At 38.5% G+C, this 26,899-nt stretch overlaps 1 protein-coding gene across 10 annotated transcripts in view; it reads right to left on the bottom strand.

Moving 5' to 3' along the window:
* Positions 1 to 348: 348 nt before the first annotated feature.
* The window catches only part of CD44 (CD44 molecule (IN blood group)), a 101,159-nt gene continuing 74,608 nt past the window's right edge, over positions 349 to 26,899 (bottom strand). For 8 of the 10 annotated variants that reach the window (XM_075129515.1, XM_075129507.1, XM_075129509.1 and 5 more), the window contains 7 exons: positions 25,302 to 25,472; positions 21,270 to 21,449; positions 19,353 to 19,532; positions 18,062 to 18,247; positions 13,650 to 13,748; positions 12,482 to 12,560; positions 349 to 8,164 (listed from right to left, as the gene is read on the bottom strand). In XM_075129515.1, the coding sequence (XP_074985616.1) occupies positions 7,948 to 8,164; positions 12,482 to 12,560; positions 13,650 to 13,748; positions 18,062 to 18,247; positions 19,353 to 19,532; positions 21,270 to 21,449; positions 25,302 to 25,472 (1,112 nt within the window). In that variant the 3' untranslated portion in view covers positions 349 to 7,947. The remainder of the gene's footprint in view (positions 8,165 to 12,481; positions 12,561 to 13,649; positions 13,749 to 18,061; positions 18,248 to 19,352; positions 19,533 to 21,269; positions 21,450 to 25,301; positions 25,473 to 26,899) is intronic. The other 2 variants (XM_075129512.1, XM_075129508.1) reach the window with 2 other exon arrangements.

Genomic DNA, 26,899 nt, shown 5'->3' with positions numbered 1-26,899 from the left:
GCTCACTTCATCAGAGCTAGGTGGTGTTACCATTATTAAATCCTATTTACACCCTATTTTCAGGACATAAGAGAAATTCTAACTGAAACATAGGCCTTGTATTGCCCCTCTGCACAAAGGTGAATTTAATCTCTTATGAACAAGTGATTTTTGACCTACTTTGCTGTTTATATCACTGGCTTTTAGAAAAATGAAACAGAATTCATTCACAACTTTTTGGAGCTAATGGAAGATGTGTTATTAGCAAACGAATCGCAAAAGAAAGAAGAAGAAAAGGAAAGAGGAGAAAAAGAAACAGACTTCTAGCTGCAAATTTCACTTTTTCCTCTGGTGAATAAGATGAGCCAATTCAGTCAAACAAAACCAGCTTTTTATTTTAATTAATAATTTGAGAACAGATCATTTATTATAAAAAACCATCCACATTTGCAAACTACAACAGACAAGTACAGGTTTTGTACACAAAGCATCACTGCATGATTGAAGCCCAAACATTGAATCTCTTGTGGATCTGAAAAGGAAAACAAACCACCCCATTGCTCTAGAGTTTTGTGGTGAGGCTCTCATCATTTAGGGTTCTAACCCAGAGCACTTGCAAAAAAGAATTTTCTCTCCCACTCCCAGGATTTGTGGAATCATAGCAAATGTCTGTTGGGACCATTTTGACTTGGGACACTGAAGGAAGCTAAGGCATGATGTAGAGGCTTGTTTCCACCCAAGGCAAGCACTGTCAACTTGGGGTTGGGGGTGGGGAAGAAACATTCCACAAACTGGGAGTGGAAACTTTTCACCCAGGATCCACTGTGAGGGCACTGACAGAAACTTGAAACAGCAGCCCTGAGCCAAGTGCTTTCTATTCCAGAGCTAAGTGCTTTCTGTTTGTCCAGAGGTGGACAAAAGCTGTAAATACAGCCCCAGGTTTAAAGGTTTGAACAGGAGTAAAAAGTATTCAGTTCAGCCCTGGCTGCTCTGGGTAGAAAGAAGGCATGAAGCCTGCGTTCACTGTCCTGCTTGCAGAGAAAATGGGGTCACTGAAAATGATCTAAGTGTTTTCTAGGTTAAGCCAGTGAAGGAAAACAAACAAAGCACCAAGAAAACCGTGTGAGAAAATAATGCCAATGGCTCCAATTAAACCAACAAATGCAAGAAAATTCAGCTGAAACTCTATCCTTATCCCAACTTGCTTGTGCTCTGGTATGTATGGAAGTTGGAACCTACTACTAAACTGGTGTCCTGGAGAGAGATTCTAAGAGGAGCAGCACAGAATTCACAACCCAGGGGGAAGTGAAGCTAAGATGGCTTAAAGTGAACTTCACACCATCCTGGTCCTGAGCTGCTCTGAGGGCTGGAGGGGCCCCCCCAAACATAATTTAGCCCTAGAGGCCTGTCTAACTTTTGGCACCCTCCCATGTCTGCAATCTGTACTCCCAATACACCTCTCCTGCCTCCAAACCCACTCCACTATGCTCCCTATGCCAGGACTTACAAGAGGGCCACCCGTGGGCAGCCTTACGGCTGTCTGTCTCAGTTTCTGCACCAGACAAATTTTTCCTAGACAGAACCAGGGCTTTTAGGTCCCCTTTACAACACACTGGCCCTTTACTTGGTATAAAGGAACCAGAGCTAGAACCAGGCTCTCATTTCTGGTGTATAGAGAGTGAATAAATGATAATAGATCAATTTTATCAAGTTGTTATTCCATGGTCCATTATTTCAGCATGAACTCTGAACATGCCTGGTATTGTAATCTTATTTTACCTTAGACCCTTAAAGCTACACAGGGCAGGGGAGCTTAGTTCCTTCTTTACGGCAGCGTTAGCAATAGGTGAACCAAGTAAGGAAGAAATTAGATGCCTCATTCCATCCCCAGTTCATACACACCTGTCCAGTTCCACAACTAAGCTCAATGTGAACTATTTTTTTCAGAATCTGCTTAAATCTCTTCACTTAAAGCTAAGCAAATGTTTACATACCTTCCTGAATCAAGGCCTAAACGAGATCAGAATTTGGCCTTTTTACTGGAAGAAATAATACATTTTATTTTGAGCAATCCAAAAGAAACAAACTGCTAAAATACGTACAAAAATATATATGGTTTTTAACTTCACAATTCTATCTTAAAATTGCTAAAACATTATTTTCCTCTCAAAAGCTTGTGGGGGAATAAGCAGAACTTCTAATTGTCTCTGGATTTCTTTTCAGCAAGTTTCTGTCCAGAACAAATTTTTATGGTTGAGCTAGAAATAGGGATTAGTGAACATTATGGAGAGTAGTTTTGTGAAATTTTTAAACAGTTGTACTGAGCTTTACAAGGTACTCAAAACCTATTTTAATTCACAAGTCTTATTTCTCTGCAAGTTAAAATACATGCTGTTTTCCAGAGATGCTGCAATTATTTGAAACTATTTGTTTCCTAGGTAGAGGAAAGCCTGTGCTATGTATAAGGAATAGAGGAACTTTCCAAAAATATAATCTGGCACAATGAGGTTCCTATATATGGCATTAAAACTATGTCTACTTTTTATGAGAATTTTTTTTCATTCCCCTCTTCGTTCATTATGTCAGTCTCTCTGCCTTTGGTTTTCAATTTTTCACTTTCATTTTATCATTGGATTTTCTTCTCTGTTCCTTTTTTCCTAAGCAGAACTCAGTGATTTTTAAGTCAAACTTTCAAACCTCCATATTCCAGTGGGTTCAAAATTAGATAAAAGGGATTCACTTGTCCACAGAAAATTTGAAAAGAGGGGAAAAGGTTAGAATATAAAATGGTGACTTCCCTTTAAGCAGTGCAAATACCACTGGTTAGACATTCTCCAGGTCACCATGGAACACACGCTGACTGTAAGGGCAAAAGTAGAACTTCATTGACTTCAGTTGCCTTTCCCCTTGAAAAAACAATCAGCATTCTTGAGGACAGAAGGCCACCTCTGACTGAGGACACTTTTGATAAAAAGCAACTTTTTATCATCACTACTTTCCAAAAATCGCAGTACTGGAAAATATTCAATATTCACAGCTGACTTGAAAGCGAGCAATGTACCTGCATACAAAAGTGGATTTTCATTCCATGTTAACTGGTAAAATCCATAATTCCTCCATGAAAAGGGAAAAACCAACAACCACAAACCTGCTTAGCCTGCGTAATCTTTAAAAACATAATAATAGGTGCCAATAGGACAGTTCCAGAAGCCTCGTGTTAAGCACTGGGAAAGTACATCTTTAACAATAGCTTTAAATAGAGATAATGAAGACAAAAGTATAATCTGAACCATATTTAACGGGCATCATTGTTCCTCTTTGCCAAATTCACACTCTGGTTTTCTTTACTTTCAGTAGGGAAAGCAGTTCTTAACAGCAGACATGTGCACTGGGTATGTACTACTTGCCACCTGGCATAGTAATAACTAGATGAGCTGTGAGTGGGAGAGATCTCACATTCAGCTTACAAACAGTGGGAGGAAAGCTCATTGGGAAAGATCAGTTCAGGTTTTTTTGCCTAGAATTACAACATGTTCAAATGTCAGATGCTAAGTACCAGTTCTGGGGAAGGGACTTTCCTAGTGAGTAACACAGAGATTTCACTCTCACTGCACCCCTTCTCTTAACTCTCTCACAAACTTCTTGCTGCCTAAAGCATTCTCTCTCCCATCCTCATCATGTTAAGCTCTGTTCCCCAAAACACCTTACTCCATTAAAGTGAATGAGAGACTTGTCACTGACTTCAATGGAGGCATGATTTCACCCCGGGCAACTTCGGGTTTCAACATCTTCTTCCCTACATCAGAAAGCTAATCAATATCCAGATCTATCTCCTGTGTCTATATTTAGATAAATATAAAGTATCAAATCTAATTCAATCTAATCGCCTTCAACTAGAGTAGTAGGAGCGATGAGTAGCTTACTAAGATGAAGTAAAAGCTTTTGGCTGCAATATTGAATAACTTCCTCCAAGAAGCCAATCTAAATCAAAATAGTCCCCACAACCGCTGGCTCAATTAAGTTCTTTGAGGCTGTCTACACTATGGGGGAAAGACGATCTAAGCTACGCAATTTGAGTTATGTTAGTAGAGTAACTCAAGTCGACAAAGCTTTAGATACCGCTGGGTCCACACTACACTATGTGGACGGGAGAGCATCCCCTTACTCTTCTTCTTCCAATGGAGTACTGGCATCAATGGGAGAGCGATCTGTGGTCGATTTAACAGGTCTTCACTATGAACACCACAGCATTGATCCCCAGTAAGTGTAGACAAGTCCTAAGTCTCCTGGGTCCAACAGCTAATTCTGAGAGGGAAATAGGTACTTTCCTGGAGCCATAGAAAGGATAATTAGGCACTCCCCTAACCAAGGGGCAAGACTCTGTCTTGCACAGCTCCATTACTCTCTAGTAATCAGGTCCCTGGTAATGATCTCCTTGGAAGTCTCCATCAGCATGCTAAATCCTTCCAAACTACTTAATACAGGGGTAGGTTCGTGTTACTGTCAAATTACACACACAGAACATCCCTGAGATGCCAGAAAAAACCATAGAAATATCATACTGGAATTCCAATTCCCACTGACTTTGTGGAAAATATTAAAACACTCTCTTGCCATAAAGCTTTTTAACATAATGTAACCCTTCTCACTTCTCTGCTTCAATAAACCATTCTTTATAAATCATCCAGAAAACAGGGGTGAAGTCATTGATCAGAAAGAGAGAGATTACAGCCACGTCTTACTCTTAATACACTCGGTGCTTTAGATATTTTCATGTAAATTCAAGTATTGGCTATATTTCTTATTTTCAGCATTGTCTGAGGTAATTTAACACCATATGCTGCTTACAAGGCTGCCCTACCCTTGCTTTTTCTGAGTTAAACCTGTCCCAATGGAAAATTAAGTAGAGCCAGCAAAAAATATCAGGTCCATGCACACACCAAATCTGTCTAAGTTACTGGAATTTCACTGGTGAGACAAAGATGTAAGGGCTTGATTCCATTAGGTGCTGAGCCCCCTCAATTGCCACTGACTTCAATGGGAGGTCAGTATCTTACAGGATTCAGCTCTAGGTGAGATGAGAATTAGACTCATCATCCAATTTCTAGAGAAGCCAAACCACCCATTTCAAACTGCCAAGCTGACTTTTTTCCCCCAGACGAATGAATGCTTGGAAACCGCACACACAATGTTAGTAAAGCATGCAAGAGTACATTGAGTTTCTGCTGGGTGTAGCCTAGTGTTTACAACCAGGTAAATAGATCTGTGGCTCATTGGGACAAAGCAAAAAACAAAAAAAAACCCTAGCTAATAATAATACCAGTCTTATCTTTTCCCTTAATTTAGAATTAAATTTATTTTTGGAAGCTCAATTTACAATTTACTTTTCCCCCCAGGTTTCTGGTTACAATTTAGAGATGATTCTTTCTTCCTTCTAATTAATCTGTTAATAAATATACAAATATACCAAGGGTGCTCTGTAATAAACAAAGTCCCCAAACAATAAAACCCCACCTCAGTACAAACGATTGTTATATGCATGAAACTATAATGCAAATTAATTACACATGTGGCACATGGCATCTAATATAGAATCACTTTTGCAGATATAAAATAATGGCACGGCTTCTGTAGGAGAGATTGCATGCCACCCTATCAAAAAACAAAAACAAAACCAAAAACCCCTCCAAAGAAGTCAAGTCATGATATCCTTGCCATACTAGATACTGAAATTGAGTAATCTGGGAAGGAGATGGCAGATTTCCCGATTAAATATCTGAATAGGTATACTCCTGTTTAGAGTAAGAATTCTAATGTGTAACATGCCAAAGCCTGTACTTAAAGAGGTCTTTTCAGAGACCCTATGTTCAGCTAGGACTCAAGAGGTGAAGAGGCCTTGTTCTGAACCTCTGCTTTGATCAAATTTTATGCACAGTGCCCATTTCAATGCATCCTTCAAGAGACCAACCATTCTGATTTACAATGGCTGATGGAAAACATTGTCAAAAACTACTTCAGGAATGAAAAATGCCTGAAGGAAACAGATCTCCCACAGCATAACTGAGTTATGTATGTTCATGACAGGATGAGAATGTTGACATTGGACCATATTTACTGATGATGTAAACAGGTATAACTCCATTGACTTCAAAGCGTATGATCATATTCAGCCCACGAACGTGTGACTTTCTATGTGTGAAACATCCCTGTTCAGTGGGCCAGCACATATGCCACTTAAGCAGTCAAAATAAGTCACGCTTTGCTGGCCCTCTTGCACAAGGGTGAATTTCATCAATGTCAATCTGCCTGAGAAAACTTACCATGTTACAGTATGTCATTAAAACAAACACTTACGGTGAGCTGCTAAAGATCTACATTGAGAAACACAACCTCAGCAATCTCATGCATAGTGGTATGAATAAAGCAAAATATTAGACAATTCTAGCTGAAATTTTAACTGCTGAAGTTTCTTTAAAAATGAATTAAAATAAATGACTTTAGCGGGCTCGTCTCAGTTCATTAAGGATCCATGGTCAGTGAATGGGACTATTTTGCTTAACTGACTAACCATTTAACAATTCCCATCCCCTGGTGCATAGGGTCCTCATTGATCATAATTACATAATGAATTGTTTTTACTTAGATTTTTCCTTAAAGTGAAGTTGGATAGACTATTGCTGGTAATTCAATTTCTTGCTGATAATATGTACAATCAATTCAGTGTACCTTACTGCACGCCATCTTAGTTTACACAGATACTTTACATAAATGGGGTGTACAAAGGGGAGGGAAACATGAGGCAATGCAGCTGCAGCTATTTTATGTTGTTTGAATAGTTTTCTTTGATCTTTATATAGTTTTCCAACTTCTTGTTTCAACAAGTGAACAACATTTCTCTTGGCATTTTTAAGAAGCAGAGATTAAACAAAAAGATGGATGAAATGGAATCCAAAAGAGAACATCACATAATTTTAATTTGACTGTTAAAATATCAGCAAGATAATGTAACATGCAACAAGTATGGGGAAAAACAGGTTGTGCTAAGCTCAACATCTTACGATAATATCTGAGAGCAGGGATAGATAGAGCCCTATTCTGTAAGAAACAAAATATTGCCATCTTGTTTGATCATTTCCTACTGCTAGGTTTTGAAATATGTGTTTGAGTTGTGGTCACTGCATTTATTTGTCAACTTAACTAACAAGGTTCACTAGGGAACTTACTCAAAATATGATTGATCGGGGAACAGCAACAGACAGTTTTGAAACTGAAGGATAACTGCACAGATTGTTAAGATAATAAAGAACAGACATTTATTATGTATCAGCTCAAGTTTTCGTGTCTTTTCCCACTCACTCCAATAAAAATTATTGGCATTATATATCCATGGGCATTTAAAAAAACAGAGATAAATAGTTTTGTCCTTTTGGGGTTTCTCATTGTAACCCTAGTTGTAATCATTCTAAAATGTCACAGTTTGCCTATACCTGCAGATCCTGAATGCACCTGACAAACTCCTCAGGGCTGGAAGGTGATTTTAAAAGATTCTGGTGTAATACAGACTCTACCAAAGCCCTTTTTTTCTTTAACTCTATTTTTCTCTAGACATTTATTACCATAAATGCCTTTGAGATGGAGTGACTAGATATTTCTGTATTTTCACTTAGTGAAGGTGCTGCAACTGGGGAAAATATTATTTCAGCTAGCATCCCTCCTTACATATAAGTGTCTTCCAGGTAGGAAATGGGAACTGCCAAATTTATGCAAGTCTCAGGCACTTATATCAGAAAGCAATGTCAATTTTTAAAAATCTGGACCTGACTTTTAAAAATATTAAAAAGAAGAATAAAATGTACGCTTAATTATGCTCAAAAGACATCAGTAGCACATTGCATCTGTGAGTTCCAGGCCCAGTTCCATGTGATTTTGATTTCCCCAACTCTCGATCTACAAGATGGCCCAACACTACTACATCCCAGTCTTCATGTTAGCTTCTTGCTGATTTTGCGTTTCATCTGTGGTTAGGAATTCATCACATGGTCCTGTTCGATTATCTGGCTGTTCTTTATGTACCAAGTGCACCATTTCTTGAGATTTGCTGGCTTCTCCATTCAGTCCACCCATCTTCTTGTCTGACACTGACCCTTTGCCATTGTTAATCACTAGCTTTTTCTTCTGCCCACATCTAGAAAAAATAAGCAACACAAATGGAGATTATGGAACTGGGAAGCACAACATACAGAGTAGATTTTCTAGAAAGGGGGCAAAGGAAATAAAACTTGAGTCTGTCAACGGAGAAAAGCTAAAATATAATACATAAAGCTTTTGTCTTTAATGGATATATTAAGTTTTTCAGGTGGGATATCCAAAAGTATCCACCACTGCCCTTATTCTGCTCCCATTGACTTAAGTGGGAACACAGTTCTTTTGACAATCCCTTCCTTCATATATTGCTCAATTATTTTTAGAACTAGGTCTGAAGGTTCAACATTTGGAACTGGTAATATTTCAATCCAGGGTTCCAACCTATCTACAGTTATCTCAGAGGATCATTTTTTCTCTTCTGTTCTCTTTTTCGTGTGTCTGGACTGACCATGCTATGGAAGGGGTCACAATGCTATCATCAACAGTTTAGCTTGTTAAAGGCTATATTGAGGATGGAAAATAAAGACTGGGCTTAGAGATTATGCCTCAGATTCTTAGCTGCATCCTGGATGCAGCTACGGGTGAGGTCACAAGTAAGTCATCTGAGGCTTTCTGATCCTGGGACTGGTTCTATGCTGACCAATCCCTCATGTAGTTCTGAGCAGCCTTAGTACAGCTACAAACTATACCTGCAGACTATGGCCCCAAGGGGTTGATATGTCAGCTGACATTCATTATAATGCATCAGAACTCTGGAAAAAGGGGGTGGGAACAGTCACTGCTTCCCCCTAACACACCCCTGTGTTATGCTGTAGGAGGAGTGGCATAGAAGCGAGCTGTGCTGGTTCTATACCATTCAGGGATATCTCATGGAGCTGGTTAAACTGGCTTTCTGGTTATGATGCACAGTTAAGTATAAGATGTGCACAGCTAAATATAATTAATTAAAGACATACACACGCAGCACTATTCTTTGAAAACAACTACAATGTTTCTGCAAACATCTTTTAAAATGCTTCCTGCTTTGGCTAAGTGAATTCCATTTGAACTACTAATTTGGCAGTTAAATTATTTCTCCATCTTTAGTTTGAATCAAGTATATATATATATTTTTGCCAGACAGACATACGACAGCTGTTTAGCCAAGGTGACAGAGAGCAGATCCGCCTTGTCTCAGTTTCACTATGTTTACTTTATGCAACACATGTGAGCAAATTCAGCCCCGAATTACACCCACACAACACCAATACAGAAAATAGTACACAGTAATGGGATTCCATGGGATGTAAGGCAGAGCATAATTTCTTTCCAAAATGATATCTAAACTGTGCTGCATCCCATCATGGATTGTGGAGGGAAGGACCCTCCACAATCCATGAATATTGTGGAGGGGTTATTCGGACTAGAAAGGTGGATTCTTTACATAAAATATTCATTCATTTTGTTGGGCCATGCTGGGCCTTGGGTCACACTGTTTCAAAATATAACCCAGGTAGGAATTGTGAAAAAAGGAAAATTTAAATAAGATCAAGCTATTCCCTATTCGCCAAAATGATCTACTTCTTTGGTTAGAATTTCTAAGACATTCTGTGTCACATAAACCTCCCAACTAGAGAGGCTCAGTCTCTTGAGCAATGAATCAAACATTTCGGTGCTTTAGGCAAGTCAAAGATTTCTTGTGAAAATTGGATTCTGAAGCATTACAATATATACTTCCTGGGCCCATCCTGACCAGTGTGTATGAGGAGGAGACTGAAAATATATGTGATTGGTTGGTTAAAAGTTCAATTAAGTATTGGAAACACATCATAATTTAGCTGGTCATTTAAAAATATATGTGTGAAAGCCTTCCAAATTCTACTTTCTAACTCTCTAACAACCCAGTCACGAAACCCTCAGTTTACCTCATCCTGCTTTTCAGCAAAGATCTCACAACAAAGTTGCTATTGTGAGATCATAAATTACTATTTTCATATTTCTAAGACTTATAATTTTTGGAAAATAGTCTACAGTATACTTATCAGGTAGTATAAATGACTAAGTAATTAAAACTAATTTACACTTGTCAAATAGATGAGCAAAAAGTTACCCATGTTTTTTTTTTTTTTTTTCTTTTTTAAAACCCTGTATTTATTAACGTAAGGCCTGATCCAGTGTCCCTTAAAGTCAATGGAAAGATTCCCCTTCACTTCAATGTGTGTTGGAGCAGACCCCTACTTTCTATTTCACAAAATTTTCCTCCCAGTCAGTACAAATTAGCAGGGGGCTGTGTGCGTGTGTACCCACCTAGTGTTATGCTGTACATATCATTTAAGTCCCTGAATTTCATAGTTAAAATATGTTTTAATAAAAAAAAGTAGTTCATAATTTATAGCTTTCTGATAGAATCTGTCCAGAAATGAAACAAACAATCTGTATTGGATCATGGATGGACCTGTCTGTTTCTATGGTGATTTGCGGGGGGGGGGGGGGAGCGAGGAGGGGAGAAGGCAGTCTCAGCTTTGTAGACATAGCAGAGTGACACAAATCAATAAACCATAACATTCACACTATAATTTCTAGATCAACTAACAAGAGGGAGGTTGTAGATTCTTGTGTGTTTTACCATGTGACATAGTCTAGAGAAATTGCTACTCTAAACTATCCAAGGAGCACATTTAATGTGGATATAGTCATAGGACCATAACCTCAACTGGTGTAAATCGGCACCACCTCTGTTGACTTGAACAGAACTATATCATTTTACACCAGCTGAGGACCTGACCCTCAAATCACAATCTGAGTTCACCCAATTTGTACTTCCCTGCCTCACATAAGCCTGCTTTAGTCTGGTGCAGGATCTAACCAAAGGTTCCCTCCCTCCAGCTTTAATTTACACTATGGTATCCTGCTAGTGGAGATCACATTTCAATGGCCAATCTGGCTATATCTCCTCCCTATTAAGCATCACTCACTTTCTTGGGCATACAGGCCCCAGAGGCGAGGTAATCAGTGCTTTCGAGGAGGGCCAGTGTAAACCAGGAACTAATTTAGCTCACTGTGTACTATGACAAAAGTGTATGGGAATATTTGCACTGATGAAAAGTTCAGGTTTAAAATAAAAGTCGCAATTTGTTACTAACAAATATTAGTAACTGTTCTGTGGTTTACTAAGATAAGAAAGACAGTCTTGTGTTTAGCACTTAGAATAGGGAGACCTGGTTTCCACAGACTTCCTGGTTAAACTTGGATAAGTCATGTCACCTTTCTGTGCCCCAGTTTCCCCATCTGTAAAATGGGGGCAAATAGCATTTATCTATCTCACAGTGGTGTTGTGAGGATATTTTCACTAATGTTTGTAAAAGCATTCTGAGATCCTCATATGGAAGGTGCTGTAGAAATGACAGTATAAGCTAAAAGAACAAGGAAGAAAAGTAGTGAACTTGACACTGCCAAGGAATATTCTGAATACTTAAAAGATTTCTCCTAAATTATTAGACCCTTTGCTTTCTACAGGGTTTCCCTCAACCACTCCTAAAACAAAGGTCAAAACCGTGGCTCATGTCAGCCAAGATCCAAAGGACCTCCTTCTCCCTCCTCCCATTCAATTCTTCTCCCAGTTCCAGCTTTCTAACTAAAGAACCTTTCCTTCAGCACCAGCTTCAAATTCCCCACAGCAGAACCCCTTTATAGTCTGCTGGAGGGCCTAGGGAATTGATTCTCTGCAGCTGATCCAGCCAGGCTCACGGCAAACTCCTGCAATCAGGATTGGCAGCTGTGACCCTTCCTTTAGCTAGTGGGAGCAGGTGAATCCTGTCTCTACAGTCCTCTGGATGGGGTGTATAAAGCTTATCACACAGCGTAACTGTACTCTTGTGGCCTATACAATGCACATCATCAGCTTATATTTAGTTAACCTGGGGACCAGCTTGTTATTTACTGTACATGCTTCTGTTCACATCCATCTAGCATATTATTAACTTTCATTAACTTCAGAAGAAGCAGGATCAGGCCATTAGTATGTAAGACACAGAGAGAAATTATTCCCTTACTCTGCCATGCATAAGTTCAGTTTTTGTCACTGTGAAAATGAACAATAATGACCCACTGATTTCAATAGGGCTCCACCTAAGTGCAAGGGTTCACTTCACAGTGCTCAGGACCAGAGCCTCAAACTTCAGCAATGTCTAATAACTACTGTTTATTACAAAAGAAGAGGTGTGCTGTTCACAGAGATTGCCATTTTGGCAGAAACTCTTCTCTGTACTTTTCCAAAGCTACCAGAAGCTTCACAGATGTCCCAACAATAAAGACAGCAAGGCAGCATGCTCTCCAACAATGACCTCCTCTAACCAAAGCTAGAAATGGGCTTCCTTACCTTCTCCGACTGTTGACAGCAATGCAGACTGCCAGAATCAATGTCAGTGCCAGAAGAGAAGCCACTATGATCAACCATTCTGTGGGTGGAATTGGGAAATAATTTATCTTCTATTCTAATTTGCAATTTGACACAATAGCAGGAACTTGGACACTTTTGCATTCGTTTACAATACACCTCTCCTGTTATTGTCAGGGTTTTTTCGAATATGCAAGGATGTAAATATAATACGGTACTAACACAAGAGTGCAAGTAATACTGTGCTAAGATATTACCGATAGTTACCGAGCATGTGAATGAGAAATACATTTAATTATGTGCATGTCAAATTAAATGAAACTGTCGCTGACTGTTAACATCTGGAAACTCTATACTGTGAGACAGTGATTGGGCCTATAGCGAGGGAAAGGATTTACATTAGTTGTTTACTTCTTCAGTGGGAGAGAGGGGCCTGGTTTTGAGATATCTGAAACAATATGCAGAGATGACTTAAAAGCAGAGTGGAGGGTCTACACTTTTCTTCATTTTGCCATTTAAAGTGAGATCCTAAACTTTGCCCTCCGTTTTTGGTTTCAGAAAAAATGGATCATACCAGCAGCAATATGGAAATATGGAAACAGCATATTTTGGCTTTTTTGTTTGTTTGTTTGTTTCCAGTAAATAAATTCCCCTACACTGTTTACAATCCAAACATTGCATCATAGAGCTAGTACATGAGAACCTGACATTGACTGTAAATTCTGAGCCTTATTCTGAATCCATTTACCCCAGTGTAAATTGAGAGTAAATCCACTCCATCAATGGAGATGTAAGTGAGATCAAAATTAGGCCCAGCAGTGAAGCTACTTTTATGGGATCACTTCCACTGATATTGTGTTAGGCATGATACAATGGGAGTAGAATCTGGTATGATATCTTTCTAACACATAATCATACACACTGTAGACAATACATTAGAAAAAGCATCTGTGGCATATGCAGAACCTCCCAGTGCTCTAGATCTCTATTTTCACCTTTCCAGCTGTCCTGAATATTTTGCTTCAGAGCTGACGAACTGAATGCATTGACAGGAGTGTGGATTAGCTATGATCTCCCATAATAACCTCTTCATTTCCATTTCTTTAATTCTGTGATCAGCCTGCCAAAGGCAATCGCTTCAGATACCAACCTGGTATTTGGGCTGATCTCGGCTGTGAAGCTATTTTTGGTGATGTGACCTGTCCAGATGGATTTGCTCTTCTGCCACCGTGTTTGTTAGTTATAGAACCTAGACAACAAAAACATCCATTATGACCAACAAGCCTAGAGGATACTTAACAGGAAGCTATACACTACAGACTTGCCCTTTCACAATTAAAAGGATGATATGACTACAAAGTTCACCTTGAGTCCAGAAACAAAGAGTTTACCCTGCAAAATCTCAGACTAAAGTAGCATAGAAAAACATTGCACAGCCCACAGCTCATCAAAATACGTTCATAATCAGTATAACTAGGGCTGGCCTCATTATCTTGAATAATATGATTCATTTTTCTCAACAATAGCATGTTGTTGTTTTTGGGCGGTTTTCACTTTTCATCATGCTACTGTTTCATGGGTTAAAATATGAAGCTGGTCAGGAAATTTCCACGGAAAAAATGCTGTTTCATTGACATAAAAATGTTTTGCAGAAATGTATTGATTTTGATGAAATTTCTGACAGTAAGGTTTCTGAGGTCCAGGAAGGAGAGAGAGAGAGAGAGAGACAGAGACAGAGAGAAATTGAAATCCTGAACTTTTTGATCCAAAAATGGAGGTTTCAACACAAATCTGTTCCATGAAAACTTTCTAAAGGTTTTGTTTTCATTCCAATATGCAACAAAAACACATTTGAAAACCTCAAATGTTCATGAAACAGAATTGTCATTTACTGGCCAGCTCTAAATCTGATAGCTACTATCATGAAGAGGTCTCAAACATCAGAATGTTGTTTCTAATGAAAGGATTGTCTTCTGCCACGTGCAGATAGATCCCTTTGTCTTTTTATCACCATCATGCAGCTACAACTATTTTCTGGCCTTATATTGGATGGGACTCTGCCCTTAAACAACCAGTTGATATGCTGTTGGACAAGGTGTTAGGTACTCTCTCCAATCAGGCCAAGCACGCGGTCCTCTCAGCATTCTCAAAGCCTTCTGTCTGGGGAGCAAAAGAAGAACTGGATGTACTAGGACCCAAGTGATTCCATGATTTCATGAATCAAGTGGAGTCAGCCACACAGCAATTTACTGACCAGAGTAAGTTTATAATCCATGCTACATGTGGATTTTACATTGGTATGGGTTAGCCAAATCAATCTGTAAGGTCACAAACATTGCTATATTGACATCAACTGATCACACTATAGAGATAGGTCCAGTGGGCTAAGCTTGGAGCAGGTATCTCTTTCGTGCTGAACCACGACATCACCGTGTCGGTTGGTGTTGGTTTTATGAATGGTCCTTCTAGACCCTAGGGACTCTGTTTAGGTATCAATATGGATACAGTTCTCAGAATTTTCATGTTCCAGAAGTGAAGCCCTCTGGAAGACAAGTTGTCTTGACATTGAGTTGTGAAGTTGGATTAGGTCTGCAATTCAACCATATACCCCCACTCTGACCTATTTCTCATAAAATAACATTTGCTGGGCCATGCACCGATCAACTTAATTCTTGAGTATGGTAACATCTTGGCCATCTCTATCCCCACATTGGTGCCAATTTCCAGTCAAGCCACCCCGCCACATACACCTATAAACCCTTTGAATGCCTCATAGATTCTCTCTTGTCCTGTTTAAACTTTCCCTCACCTTCAAGGCACTTCATGACTCCTCTCTGGCCAGAATCTCTGACCTCATTTCCTAATAATAGCTGGCAAACACAGAGCTAAGAAGCACATTTTTTTCTTGCTGTTAACAGGCTCTTCGTGAAACATCCAGATGTTTTTACTTATGTCTGATGGGCTACTTCATGCTATCTCATGGGAAATTCATAGCTCAGCACCAAGAACTGAGCACTGAATTTAGCAACTGGGAGAGCTGACCTGATCTCCAAGAAAACAGACAAAGATGGTTAGACTATTATGGTGGATTGTGTACCCACAGACTTCAAGAGACATAGTTACCTGATCAGGGGCCCTAGCATGATACTCCAACCCCTTTGAACTAAACAGCTAACTTTTGTTTAGCAATAAAGCCCAGATAGTAACTAAAGATTTTAGCTGTCTAGAACTATATTATCAACACCACAGAAATATTCACAATATCTAGGATTCAACTATGCAACTTAACATCACAGGCCCAGATTATCCACTCCATAGGAGACATTTGCAGTAAGTAGACAGACAGGGGCTCTAGGGACCTCTGTGAGGTTCACCTTATGACTTCTTAACCACATTCTTTCTTTGTGAAGAATCAAATATGTAGTTGGATTTCTTCAGTGCATGGTTTCACTATCCCACTGTGGCTTTTGGGCAAAAGATCAGTCATATGTATGATGTCAGACCACAGCTGAACATGACTATAGAGGGAAAGCAAGTCAAAACATGAGGCATAGCAGACTGAACAAAGAATTTCTTCAGAATGAGCCTTTAAATATGTTCTATTAACACGTGAAGTGAACTTTCTTTGTCATCCCATTCATGCTTCGCAGGGCCCATCTTATGAAAAAAAGACCTTCCTTCCCTCCCTCAATGTGTGCACACATTTTCCACTGTGGTAGAGTTGTGACCTAGCATTCGCTCTGCTTTGCTATGATGCCACAGCACTAAAAGAAACAGAGACACAGCATGCCATGCCGGAAAAATGTTGGGAAAATTTGGGTCTCATGAACTCCGTTGCTCTGTTAACGTCACATCTTTGATTCTGCTAAGAATCTAAGCAGATGATCCCAGAAAGTCACCTCAGCACCAGCTCTGTCAGATTTTACATATTCAAAAAAGGAAAGGAACCAAACCCTTCTACACAGCGTCGAATGTACACACAGTAAATTAGGGAGACGGCCTAATAAAATGGGGGACTGGAAGTCAGGACACATGAGTTCTCCTTTGCAAGTTACACATTTAAATATTACGAATAGAAAAATAAAATAGCAGTTTTCAAAAGATATTTGTTAAATTTATAATACTTGAGGCATCTAGACTCTACAAAATTTGGCCTCTAAAGGCAGTTTTTTGATCTGGTTTATTTTGCTGAGTTTGTATCATGTTGTTCATTAAGATCTGAAAAGATGAGGGCTGGGTTCTGATCTCACTTAAACCAATGTAAATAACACTGCCTCCACCAAAGCCAATGGAATTATGCCAGTGTAAAACTGGTGTGAGACGAGAGTAACATCCAGAACCTTTAATATAACCCAGCTAGAGTCCAGAAACTATAGAAACCAAATCAGTGTGTCTCCACTATAGAACCAACTCATTTTTCATATTCAAAGCTCCTTTCAAAATCAAATTAAAGAGTTCATTTGATGCAAATTCTAACTCTTTTAAACTATTAATGTTTCATGACTCTCTTCTAAAATACTTTGATGACAGATGTGGTATTAATACAAGTTCATATTCTTGGTTGTGTGCAACAAATGGCTGTAGATTGTTGGACAGAGTCTCTGCTGGCATGTCTGTATTGACTTCTATGGAGTTATACCAGCAGGTAATTTGATGCAGCATGAATAAGAAGGTGTACCATTTAGGAAAACCTTAGCCTCTGGGTTGATAATTTAAATGAAAAGTACATTTGGGCACAAGGAAAGCCTCTTAATTTTCAAAAATAATTACTTGCATGTTGCAACATGGAACAACAAAATTCACACTGTGATCAGTGCATGTTATTTCTTTATGCAAACTAGCTCTATCAGAAACAAGCTTTTAAAACTGAAGCAGCTGAGAAATGAAAAGCCTGTTGCTTCCTAGCACCCGTAGATGTCAATAATCACTGATGGGTTACTTAACAGCAAAAATTACTGGGGAGGGTGGAAGCCATACTGGAAATTATCTTCCATGGTACATGTCCATAATATCAGGAGGGTGGGGTGAGGGCTGGCTGGACTAAGTGTTACTTTGCTAGCATTCAAAATAACTGCCGTTGGATGACAGAGAATAAAATAAATAAAATGATCAGGAAGATGGAACAAAATGTTCTGTGGTTTGAGTCTTTAGTATAGAAAATACTATCTCCACAGCTTGACAATGGAACACTAGCAATTGCAATCAGATGTTTTCTTATGCATTTATTTCTCTGATGTTCTAGAGAGGTTCCCCAGAGTTGGTGAAAAGAAGAAATGCTACTCATCTTCTCTGAGAAGAAAGATTGCTGGAAACACTAGAGTTAAATCATCCCACTCCACATAGTTAATTAAATTAAAACACTTAAATTAAAACAATTAAAACACTTTCTCTTTCATGCACATTGGTAGGAGGCTATTTTCTAGCTTTCAAAACTCCAATTAAAAGAAAAAACTTTTGGATCATAACATGTCCCCCAATACTTTACAAATTTACCTTTATATCCAGAGACATTAAAAAAGGGGTGAAGGATAAGATACAATTATTGTAATTCATTGTTCTTACTGGTGGCTGTAGAAGCTGGTCCTCTGCCATGTCCACTTTCAATGTCAGAAAAAACTCCAGGTATCAAATTATCAATGGGATTGTTTGTGGGATATTTGTCTTCATTATCCCCTCCAGGTTGAATGCTCGGTGCCAGTGGATCTTTAGTTGAGTCTTCATGTTTGATACCATCATTGGAGACCACTGCTGTTATAATGATGCTTGAATCAATTTTAAACTTAATATTTGTAGAACCACCACCATTATTTTCCTCTACAACAGGCCTTGATCTTTTACATTTTTATTGTGTTTAGAGCATAAGAAGAGCATAAGAAGAGAAGGTATTCTGCTTTCTTTCACATTGTCACTGGTTTCTCAACTTTTTAACTGACACCCTCTTGCTGTTCCTCAGGGTTATGATTTAATTTAGAAGAGTCTCAGTGACAATGGACACAGAAGCAAGACCACCAAAAAAATACAACCCAAAAAAAAAAACAAACCCAAGAGCAAGAAGCAGCCAGGAGTGATCGGGAGTGATTACAGATGCTGAGCACTGGAACTATGTCCAATAAATATGGCAATTATTTTTTCTTTAGAAATTTCACTAATTTCTTTTATGTTCTTGTCCTTAAGTGATACTGCTTAGAACAGGCTTCAGTGACATAAAAGACGCATGCAACATAAGAAGGTCTGATGGAATGGCATGGAGCATTTATGATATTGCAATTATTTTGTAAAATCCTGTCCCTGATCCTCTAGACAGTGCTCTTCTATAAAGAGGTTACTGGTGAGCCACAGGAGCAAGCCAACAGAAAATCTCACCAAAAACACCATCACCGCACCAGATTTATATCCCACAATTACAAGCGCACCAGAATATAAACTCAGAGATGATAATCTAAAGGTTAACAGGAATGCAAGATCAAAAATGAGAGCGCTTGGCATAACCAAGCTGTACAACTTGCAAAATGATAGAGTGCTAAGAAGAATGATTATTAGAACACCTAGCATTACCTAAGGAGACAAGAATAGCCCTCATGTAAGCTCATTATGTACCAATCCAACAACACAAAGAGGAAACTCTTAACACAAAAAGAAACAAGTCAAGAATAAACTAAAACAAAAAATAATTTCACAGTATTACAGAAATTTTTGATTAGCTGATTTCCTGTAATCAGGTACAACAACATGCCACAACTTATTAAGAGTTATCAAAAGACTTTTAGCATATTATAAATGGTGAAATAACAATTAAAACGATCTCATCCAAAAAAGAAGTAACAAGACTATAATTTATTATTCTTACTGGTACCTGTATGAGAAGATTCATTTTTATGTTCAGTTTCACTTAGAGGAATGATTCCAGGTAGCACATCATCCCTAGAGGTAGCTGTGAGATACTTGTCTTCATTGCCCCAGCCAGGATGAACACTGTGCAACAATGGATCTTGGGTTGAGCCTTCATGTGTGGCACCATCATTGGAGACCACAGCTGTTGTAACGATGGTGAAGCAATTGGGAACTTAATATTTGCAAAAGCACTAGCCACGTTAGTCTCATCTTCAGTGTTTGCCTCTATGCCTGGCCTTGCTCTAAAATTTCTGCTGTATTTAGAGTATCAGAGGAGAGAAGCACAGAATGCTTTTGATCCACATTTCTCACCTTTTCAACCAATACTGTTGGATTACTGTGGTTTAACAGAACCCTAATGATAATGGACATGGAAGCCTGAGCAGGGAAAGCAGAAGTATCTACTTGTCCCTAGAACTCAGGTCTGATCTCAGCCAATGGGAGAAGCAGTCAGATAAGCTCACAAATACAGCAGCACCTCACCAAATTTATCTCCGTAAATCAGAATGTCATTAAAGCACAACGAGACAGAAAATATTTAGGCTGCTGGTAGTATAGGATTAAAAAAATGGGATTTTGGAATTACCAGGCTCTATGTTCAACATATGTCTAGCAACCTGACCTGCCAAGACATTTAGGGATTTCTCCGGTTTAGGTGAATCCCTAGTCATCACAGAATAAGGAGAAAGCAAAATATACGATCAAATTCAATTCAAGTCTCAGATTCACAAATACATTTTTGAATCTTATTTTCACTATTCAATATGGTCTAGTCAGCACACAGAAAAAGCTAGAGGAAAGTTCAATATACAGACCCAGAAAAAAACAGAGAGAAGAACATTTAAAAAGTAAAAATTTTTGTTCACCTGTTTCCATGCAATAAGGTCAAAAAGATATACCAATGCACCTCTTTGCTGAGAATTTAGATTTCCAACAAGGTATGAGAGTGAATAAATCGTATGCAGAAGAAATAATGTCTCATTACACACAAGGTGGTAAAATGAATATAATTCATTATTCTTACTGGTTCCTGTATAAGACTCATTTTCATTTTCAGGTATGACATAATCCCTGGAGGTATTTATAGGATATTTTTCCTCACTGCCCAATCCTGGTTGATTATCTGGAGGCAGGATTCAGTTTCATATTTCTACTGTATTAAGTTTGTAGGAGAAGGAAAGCAGAGACCTTCTATTTTGCTCCACATTATCATTGGTTTTCTCAACTTTTAACCAACACCATCTTGCTGTTTGGGCACTATGATGTGGCTGAACTTATCCATGCTGATAACACAGATAGATGTCATGGCAAGAAAAGATATAGCAGCCGCAAGTTGCCTTTGTAATCCAAGTCTTAGCTCAGTTACTGAGTTTGAGGACTGACCATTAATATGACAGTGACCAATAATTTTCTCATTTGGGATTTCGCGTTTACCTATAAGTTATGTGTGAATCTTATTTTTCATTATTCAGCAAGCTTTAATCAGCATAGTCAGAAAAAACCCCAATCCATCACCTCAGAAAAATGCAAACAAGAAATCACAACCTAGGAAATTTCAGACAGCTGATTCCATGCTAATGATTATCACAGTACCACTCTAAACCAAATTTTATCAATAGACTTTCAATAGAGTATCATAATGAAATTACACAGATGTAGAAGTAGTGTTATTCCTTCCAAATAGGGAGTAAATGGACTATAGGGTGGGATTTTGAAAAGAATTCAGCATTGGTCAAACTCTTCTCTTGTCAAATAGTAAAATAGTAAACTCTTCTCTAGTCAAATAGTAAAACTCCTACTTATTTCAATGAGAGCAGATTTAGGTCAATGCAGAGTGCTTTTGAAATTCTCATGCATAATTAATTATTCTTTTTGGTACCTGTATGAGAAGATTCCTTTTCCTGATCATTTTCACTTGGAGGAATAATTCCATGCAGCACATCATCCCTAGTGACATTCGTGGGATACTTGTCTGCATTGCCCCAACCAGGATGAACAGTACGCAGTAGTGGATCTTGGGTTGAGTCTTCATGTTTGGTCCCGCCATTGGAGACCACAGCTATTATGATGATGGTGAAGCAATTGTGAAATTAATACACACAGAACCACACTATATTATTCTCCTCTTCAGTTCTTCTCTGTAAAACAGGCCTCATCCTTTTATATATCTACTACACTTAGTAGTATAGAAGGAGTATAAAGGTTTTGCTCCTCTTTATTATCTCAGTTCAGAAAACTGTCCCACTGACATCAAGAGGACTTAAATTCACACTTAAATGCTCTTCTGACTCAAGATACATCAATAGTTTTCTAAACCTTTTTACCAACACCATGCTAATTTTCAAGACTGTGTCCTGGCTGACCATAAACGCAGTGGAAATGGGCACAGAAGCAAGAACAACAAAGAAGAAGTAGCTCCAAGAATTTGGTCCCATAATTCAGGTTTGATCAGACACTCAGAATGAGGACTATGTCTCATTAACAACAACTATTAATTTTCTCTTTCAAGATTTCACTGTTTTATTTAGTTACACTCCCTCCAGACAAGTAGAGTCTGACCACGGGTGGGAGAAAACCTGCTTCTGTAACATAAAGGGCACATAACAACATGTAAGAAAATGATGGAACGAAATGGCCAATATTTAATTTGATATTCCTGCTGTATTTAGGTGGTGTTGCAGCAAACATGTTATCATGTGCTTATTTGACTTCAGTGAGAGACTACTCACATATTCAAAGTTAAGAATTTTCTTATGTGTTTGCTGAATGGGGCTTTAGAGCATAAGAACAGAAAAGCAGAGAGGACTTTTTATTTTTGATAACATTATCACCATCCCTGGCCATGCTCCTGTTCAGGGGCAATGTTTTCAACAGAAATCCTCTGACAACAGAGGTAAAAGCAACAGCGAGAAGAGAAGAAATAGCAGCATCAGCTTGCCTTTGTAACTCAGGTTTGAGCTCAGTTACATGGCATGAAGACTGAATCACAAATATGGCAGGGAAGAATAATTTTTCTTTTTTGGGGATTTCAGTGCTTTATATATATTACAGTGCTTGTCTCCAGACAGGCAGATTCTGACAATTGAGACAAGCCATTTCATTTCAATTTTCTCAAATAAATACATCCGATGAAGTGAGCTGTAGCTCACTTCAGCTTATGCTCAAATAAATTCGTTAGTCTCTAAGGTGCCACAAGTCCTCCTTTTCTTTTTGCGAATAGATACTAACACAACTGCTACTCTGAAACCTGTCAAATATATGAGTTATTTTAAGTATTAATTGAATTGTTTGAACTAATCCTATTCTGATTACAGTTTGTCTCGTTGATATGCTCAGGGTTTAACTGATTACCATATTTGGGGTCAGGAAGAAATTTCCCCCCAGATCAGTTTGGCAGAGACTCTGAGGGTTTTTCACCTTCCTCTGCAGCATGGGGCACGGGTCACTTTTGGTTTAAACTAGAGTAAACAGTGTATTCTCTATAACTTTAAGTCTTTAAATCATGATCTGAGGACTTCAATAATTTAGCCAGAGGTTATGGGTCTATTACAGGATTGAGTGAGTGAGGTTCTGTGGCTTGAGATATCCAGGAGGTCAGACAAGATGATCATGATGGTCTTTTCTGGCCTTAAAGTCTATGAATCTATGAAATGTTTGTGAATATCAAACCACATGACACAAAAAATAGTCAATAATCAATGGCTATAAGTCACATGGTGTTCTTTCTGTTTCCAGGGTGGATCACAGAAACTTTCAAATGGTGGGTCAAATGAATAGCAAATAATAAATGTCCAGTGGGAATTTTCAGGTGAATAATTATTTTTGCTAACATTTGTTAATCCTGGTTTATTCTATTCAGCAAGCACGGAGAAGCCAAAGAAAATACCAACACCTTTAAAACCCCAAAAGAAAACACAACAAAATAATAAACTGAATAATCAAAATAAGCCAAAAAACTGGAAGTTTTGACCTGATGATTCCATGCAACCAGGTCATATTGACATGCTAAACTGAGCTTTATCAATAGATTTTAAACTAGGTATTCTAGTACTTATAGGGCCAATCTCTGGAGGGATTGGGGGCTCTAAGTGCTACAACAATACAAGTAACAAGCTTTAAGTCTGCTGGAGATTGTCCCAATGAAAGTTGGCAACAGCAGAAAAGGTCAGAGTTGCAGCAGTGGCAGAACAAGTAACAACAACAACTTGTACCTCTCTCACTCATCTTTGATAGATGCCAATTAATATGCAGAGTCTGTGGCTTCTGGATTCATATAAGTGGACATTATTTTTTTTAGATAGTATCTCATAGACTCCAAGGCCAGAAGGAACCATCATGATGCCCTCCTGCACATCATAGCCAACAGGACCTCACCCACCCATACCTGTAATAGGCCCATAAACTCTGGTTGAGTTACTGAAGTCCTCAAATCTTGGTTTAAAGACTTCAAGTTACAGAGAATCCACCATTTACTCTACTTCTCTGAATAATTATAGATTTGGCTCCAGTTGCCTTTGTTTGTGAGAATGGTATAGGATACTATGGTTGGATATTTGGAGTACTTGTGTATATACATTTGAAGTTGAAAATATATTTGTATTGGTATTCTGTGCTGTATTAAAATGTCAGCTGACACAGTAAATGAATTGTCTTGTTCGCTATTCAAGGTGCTGTTGTTTAGACATAGGAGATGCAGTCAGAAATGTCTTGAAACACCACCACCACACCAGATTTACCCTTCAAAGTTAAAAGCCTTTCAGAAAACACACTGGCAAACATGATGTATGTAAGATTAGGATGATTTAGAACACAGTCTAAGAATATTGCCTTCGATATCGGTGCATTCCATGAGTGAAACGCTCATGGTTAAATAAGGGCCCATATCCAGAGGATGAAAAAATTATAGACAACCCTTTGCAAGAAGCAATGACCATCAGCACAAAGCGACAGCAAGAGCAAAGTACACCAACTAAACCCAAGAAAGTGTGGATTTTATTTATTTATTTAGAGAAGGTGGCATTTATTCTTTCAATTCTTAAACAAGCTCCACATTGCAAGCAATACAATGCTCATAGAGAAGGCCGTTTTACACTTACACAACCTGCCCTGACTAATGCTCTAGTTTACCCTGATATTATGGGATTGATGCAGGAATTACTGAGCTAAATTCTATGTCCTCTGTTATGCCAAAGGAAGAAGAAGATGCTCATAACAGTCTTTTCTGGCCTTAAAATCTAAGAATAAAACAGCTTTAAAATATTTACAAAATAAACCTTGACACACTAATCCTCACTGAAAAGTTTATTGTTCTAGTAGTTGTCCGACCTGATGCCACTCACATAATACTTCACTTCCAGAAAAAAGCAACTTTACTATCTCACAACCAAAAAGGAAGCTATCAGGATGTTAGACTCATCTCATGTACATCTAAATGGATGGTGCAGCATGCACAGTCTCTCTGTATGCCAGATTGTATGAGTTACAATTAATCCCCAAACTTCCAGTAGGGAAGCTGGGGGAAGAGAGAGAAGGAGATGGCTCTCCACAAGCCCCATAAAAAAGTACTGCTTATCTGGTATCATCTGTCCCTAAAACAGACAATAAATAGAAACAGAAAGTTGGTTCTGGATCCAGACTTTGTGGATTTGGGTGTCTCTCTTTAATGGAAAGAAATGGAACAATGTATCTGAAATATTCCAAACTCTACAGTTCAGACCCAGCTGTACTTTAAACCTAATTATAACTCAGACCTGTTTAATCACCATGCAGCGACACCTGAACAATGCTTCCTGTTCACGTAGGAGTATCCACACCTAATAAACTTATTGGCCTTTAGCCTCTGAGTTCAGAAAGCACAAATAATGTTCAATGCCAAAGAAAAACTCTCAAGTTCTCACTTAATTACTGATACCTGTAGTTGAATGTTCACTTCCACGTGAAGGAATAACTCCAGGTAGTACATCATCCCTAGTAGCATTTGTGGAATACTTGACTTTATCACTCCATCCAGAATGAGCCCCATTCAGCAGTGGATCTTGGGTCAGGTCTTCATTTTTGGCACCTTCATTGGAAACCACAACTGCTAAAAAAATGGTTGAATCAATTTTGAACTTAATATCTGCAGAACCACTTACACCGTTACCGTTACTTTCAGTTCTTGTCTCCTTAATGCACCTTTTAGGAGTAAAGCCCTATTTATTGCTCTGCCACATCACCGCCATCTCAATCATCCATTTCCAGGACCCTGATAAGGATTGGTAAAAGTGGATGTGCCAACAACTTTTTGATTTTTTGTTGTATCGGTTTCACTATCGTACAGCTGCTCATATTTGTGCTACGCAGAGAGGTTATTTTGCTGAGGCATTGTGGGAAAAGAGGGAAGATTTGAAAATCTATATCATAGTTTTATTCATAGTTGACGATATAGACAAATAAACCAATCGTTGAGGCAATATAGAAAGTGTCCTACCCCTTATTAAACATACCACAGAGAAAAGCAGCCAGAAAAGTCCATGAGTACCACCACCATGTCAAAAGTATAAACCACCAACCATTTCACCAGAAAACACGATTGCAAGGGCAAGTTAAATGTGATTGCAGAGTAAAGGGAGAAGGCACTTTACAAAGCCATTTTGTAAATCATTTCCACTGAAAAATAAAAGTCCACTGCACCGGATGCAGTTAGGTACCCACGCAGCAGTAGAAAGAAATAAGCAGGAAAATCACACCAGAGAAATTCAGACAACAAAAGATCCCACCAAACATAACCTTGAGTCAAGAAAGCAGCACACAAACAAATCACACAGTAAAGTGTGTATTTTTGGTTATTTTAGATTTTTTTTCTCCCTTCACTCTCTAAGCCGGCACAATGTTGTCAGCAATCAAGACACCATAGAGGAGGCATTTTCCAAACACACAACCTTCACTACAAAAATAACTGTAATAATACAGTAAAAATATATCACGCAACTCCATATTTAAAGTATTATCAAATGCACTGTTTCACTTGATGCCATCCATATGATGCCGACCATCTCACAGCCTAGAACAACCTATCAGATGACAGACATTTCATGTATAATTAGCCAAAGAAACTGTTTCTGAGGAAGAGGAAAATGTGGATAGATGCAGAAAGTGCCTCCTTTTTGCTGATCTTTGAGATTCATTTGGTTACTGCTTCCAAGCTAACAGTAGTGGTGATAGAATAAGGGACTAGGTATACGCTCACAACATAGGACCTTGTGGTTACTTTTCTATTCCGACTGCAACTGGGATTTTGATTCTGAATGATCTCGAGAATTAGCTTTTTGAAATTCATCAATCAAATTTTTCAAAAAGTGTACAAAAGCCACAAATAGGTTCAGTTGTATCTAAGAACACAGAACGTGGAGTTTTTTCAGACTCTCAGGTAGTAACATTTCCCTCTACTCTCCTTTCTGAACACCTGTAAGAATGCTCAGATTCTGAAGTTACTGTTACTGAAAGACATATGCCAAGGGTTGGCATAGC

Source organism: Caretta caretta, chromosome 6 (assembly GCF_965140235.1).
Source record: "Caretta caretta isolate rCarCar2 chromosome 6, rCarCar1.hap1, whole genome shotgun sequence".
Lineage (NCBI taxonomy): Eukaryota > Metazoa > Chordata > Testudines > Cheloniidae > Caretta > Caretta caretta.
The sequence above is the reverse complement of the archived record's forward strand: the minus strand, read 5'-3'. Positions and strand labels throughout refer to the sequence as shown.